Source organism: Stegastes partitus, unplaced genomic scaffold (genome assembly GCF_000690725.1).
Source record: "Stegastes partitus isolate 25-593 unplaced genomic scaffold, Stegastes_partitus-1.0.2 Scaffold2331, whole genome shotgun sequence".
NCBI lineage: Eukaryota > Metazoa > Chordata > Actinopteri > Pomacentridae > Stegastes > Stegastes partitus.
Window position 1 is genome coordinate 3,358 of NW_007580062.1, and position 4,429 is coordinate 7,786.

Below are 4,429 nucleotides of genomic sequence, written 5' to 3' on the forward strand. Positions count from 1 at the left end.
CTTTTGAATTGTGGTTCAATAAAATCATAAAGAAAAAACAAACTAATGAAAAACTGTCCTGGATAAAAATGATGCTACCTCCAGAAAAGATAGAGGGACATGTTCAGCTCAGGCATCACAGGTGTCTTCAAACTTACAATCTGTCAGTCTGCTTATTTAAAGAGTGACCCACTGTGCTGTTTGGTATCGTGGTGTGCACCATGCTGAACATGGACCAGATGAAGCAAAGGACAGAGTCGTCTCACGAGATTAGAAAGAAAATTATAGACAATCATGTTGAAGGTAAAGTCTATCAGACCATCTCCAAGCAGCTTGATGTTCCTCTGACTACAGCTGCACAGATTATCCAGAAATTTAAGAGCCATGGGACTGTAGCCGACCTCCCTGGACGTGGCCGCAGGAGGAAAACTGATGGTAGATCGAAGAGACAGATAATACGAATGGTAACAAAAGAGCCCAGAACAGCTTCCAAAGAGATTAGAGGTGATCTTCAAGGTCAAGGTACATCAGTGTCAGACAGCACCATCCGTCGCTGTTTGAGCCAAAGTGGACCTAATGGAAGATGGCCGAAGGCAGGACACCACTGTTGAAAGGAAATCATTGAACAGCAAGACCGGAATTTGCCAAACTGCATGTTGACAAGCCACAAAGCTTCTGGGAGATGGTGATTTGGACAGAAACTGGAGCTTTTTGGCACATCAGCTCACAGATGCAAAAATGAAGCATTCACAGAACAGAACACCGTCCCTACTGTGGAACATGGAGGAGGCTCTGTTGTGTTCTGGGGCTGCTTTGTTGCATCTGGCACAGGGGGTCTTGAATCTGTGCAGGGTCCAATGAAACCTCAAGACTATCAACGTATTCTAGAGAGAAATGTGCTGCCCAGTGTCAGAAAGCTTGGTCTCAGTCACAGGTCATGGCACCTCCAACACCTCCGGAGTTTCGATCGATGAGGCATAGCGTCGCCTGCAGCTCATTTGCATAAAGTAGACTTGACTTCAACTTTCTGTGAATTTGGTGAATTTTGGCAAAATCGCCTCTGTGGACACGTAGCGTTGGGTCTTGATACAAAACAAACAAACAAACAAACAAAAAACAAGCCAAAAAGCCCAACTTTCCGCCCAACAAGCCAAGCAATGCGGTCTCGTCTTCCATCACTGTTCACCAAACTTTCTTATGCACTGACGTCTGGATGACGTCTAACTGAATCCTGCATCTATTTACTGTAAATTTGAGGCGTAATTAGCTCATGCAGTGATATCCATTTCATTATTTATTCAATTCCTGGCAAAAACAAAAAACAAAAACCCAAACCAGCATGTTTTTATTGATACTAAAATGCTTTCTGTCTACTTTAGAACCAGGACGTTTGCTGCTCAAGTGAGGACGAAGCGGTGCTTTACTCCAGAAATGAGGGATTTGGATGCTGTGGTCACCTATATTTCAGCTCGTCTCTGTGGTCGTGCTGCGCAGGGATGCTGAGGCCAAGACACAAGCAGCAGAGCGAGATGAATGGTCATTGCCTTTGCTTGGATGTCATCTCACATAGTAGCACTTGTTTTGAGTGTCCATCCGTGCCCATCGCTGCTTTTTTTTTGGTGAACACAGTAGCTGTTGGACGCCTCCGGAATTTCATCAAATTTGGCACAAACACTCACTTTAGATTTTGGTGTCAAAACATTAAGAGTCAAGGCCACGGCGCCCTGTTTGCCATAGCTTAAGTATTCATGTCCTAAATGTGATCAGATTTCCCACAAATGTGTAATAAGATAAAATTATGAAGTGAAGACCTTTTAATATCCAGAAGGTCAGAGGTCAACGTCATTAAGTTCTACCAAAACCACTTTTATTTGGGGGAGTTGTTCAACCTCATAACCTCGGAGCAGAAGAGGGGAGACGGCGACCAAATTTGTAAACTGATGCTGAACTGATGAAGCTAATCTCGGGTGTTCAGTCCGCACAGAGATGGATGAAAACTGCAACTACACAAATCATTTCTTTCAGTTCGTCTGGTTCCTCCATGTCATGTGTGTGTATGTTGTTCTTTTTCAGAATGCAGTCTTCTGTCCGTGAACAACATGAATGATGAAGAACTTTGCCAACAAAGTAAGATATCACTTCATGATTGGATTTACGGTGAACTTGGGGGAAAACATTGCTGTCAGTTGTAGTTTTAACGTGTTTCTTCATGTCCTTTCTTTATTCAGTCTACATCGGAATTGTGGAAAGTGTGTCTCTGAACAGCATTTTGTTCACAAATGTGCTGAAACTCAAAGGAAGACGTGGTAAAGTCCAACCTGTGGCCGTCCCCCGCATGCTGACGACACCCAATCGCTGCAACACCACGAAACTGACTGTTGGGAAGTTTTACTTCTTTGATGATGTCGGTGTTTTCGCTGATTTCAACCATGACACTGAGCTCCAGGCACTGTTTTTCTTATTCATCAAATGCTCTCCGTAGGTCACCACTGCTTGATCTGCTCCTGTGTTCATTGTCAGTGTTATTCAGTAATTCATTACTTTGAACAAATATTCAATCACATTTACACACTTACTTATTACACTGCAAAAAAAAAAAAGTTACATTAATATATTACTATTGCTGCATCATTATCAGGGACATTACATGGAAAATAAATATCAGTGCCTGTTCAACTGCTACCTGTTCAGGCCCGTTGCATAACCTCCAGTATTGCTGCAGGCAGCTTTCTCAATACCAACAAGCAACCACTCGTCCAAACAGTTATCAAAACAGTCCAAAGCAATAAAACTCAAACGAGCTGACACCTCATTAGATATGACCAACCACCAGAGAGAGAGACACCAGCTCTACATTGCTCTGAGCATTGTTTAGTCTTTGTACTTGATAAATCTCTTTTTTTTTATTACCTTAACCTCTGATTTTATGAAATATTCTAAAGATAACTTATTAGATTTTTAGAACAACTATTTTGCCCCAAATTAATATAAAGAAGTGTCAATAATTGTTTTTTTTTTTTTTTAACATTTTATTCAAACATATAATTATCATGTCACTGCTGTGTTATTATGCTAATGATAATAATAACAGCTGTTCTGGTGCAATAAGCCATTTCCAGTTTGCAGTGTCTACAGAGCACCACGCTGGTGGTTCTAAAATGCTCCCACACATAAGACGATTGTGGACGAGGACTTCCTAGATGCAGCTTGTTGTCCAGGCTTTGGTCAGGTGCAGCCATCCTTGCAACACGTCGTCGTCACTGTTGTTGACGATGGCGTTACGTCGGTTAATTGCGCCGGCTCTACCGCAGACTGTCCTTTAATGGGTTTTTTAAAAAAGTTTTATTTCTTTAGAACTGCTCATCCAAATCACTTCAAACACCACACTGCACTTCTTCAGGTCCCTAGAAAATACACTGCCAAGTTTGAAGTACGTTGGATGAACAGTTGTCTGGAAAAGCAAAGCACAGACACACACACACACACACACACACACACACAGTCATTTCTTCATTTGTTTAGTAAGCTGTTACTCTGTCCATCTCATCTTCTCTGCCAGTGAGGTGACTGATGGACATCTGGTCTTGATGTTTGGAACCCAGCAGAACTTTTCCAATGAGTTTCAAATCTGAAACAATCACACAACTTGTCACTAAAGACAGTAATCGGTGCTGTAACACGGTCCACACGGTGCAAGGGGACATATTCATTTGTGCGTCGTCGTTCTGATCCATGTGAATGCTGGTAGCAATAGTAACCAAAGTCTGGTAAAAGCTGTGCTGCTCTCTGCAAACTAATCTGTCCAAGCTCGTGTTGGTTTGGTGTGAAGAAGAAGCTGTCGTTGTAGCAGGTAGCCAGAATATAGCTTTGTGTTCACATAAGCTCAACTGCTGGCAGCTCATTCTGTTTGTTTTTGAAATACTGGAAGAAATATTTCTGTGTGCTATGTTCAGTTTTGCATATAATATATGGCAAGTGTTTGCACATCACATAAACTGAATGTTTACATGTACATGATGAACATTTATGAGTGAAAGATTGACTCATGATATCCTGATTGATAAAGCGAGTGATGTAAATGAGAAGCACTGCATCAAAAGATATGAGGGACACCAGTATGCGACCCGCAGGTTTGATGCCTTGGATTGACGTGACTGTAGGCAAAGTTGTGTTCCATGTAATGTGATTTCTGTACTGTAACATGTCGCAGTGGAAATGGTGGTTGCTTTGCATTTCTGTACTGTGTATGTAAATGACATAAATTTAAGCTAAACGGGACAGAAAGCGTTTTACTGCATACATAACTATGCTTGCTGACATTACTGGTATAGCGCTTTATATTGCATGTTTATTATTAATACATGACGGGACCTACTGTCGTTTCTTTAATCGTAATGTTTCAAAAAGGCAATAAAAAGAAACACTTGCATTCAACCTGTTGTGTTGGTGT

General features: G+C 41.5%; 1 protein-coding gene across 2 annotated transcripts in view; it reads left to right on the top strand.

The window, feature by feature from the left end:
* Nucleotides 1–4,413, top strand: part of LOC103374703 (uncharacterized) — a 7,764-nt gene extending 3,351 nt beyond the window's left edge. For both annotated transcript variants that reach the window (XM_008304826.1, XM_008304827.1), the window contains 3 exons: nt 1,359–1,515; nt 2,053–2,106; nt 2,208–4,413. In XM_008304826.1, coding sequence (XP_008303048.1) covers nt 1,359–1,515; nt 2,053–2,106; nt 2,208–2,461 — 465 coding nt within the window. In that variant the 3' untranslated portion in view covers nt 2,462–4,413. The remainder of the gene's footprint in view (nt 1–1,358; nt 1,516–2,052; nt 2,107–2,207) is intronic.
* Nucleotides 4,414–4,429: the final 16 nt, after the last annotated feature.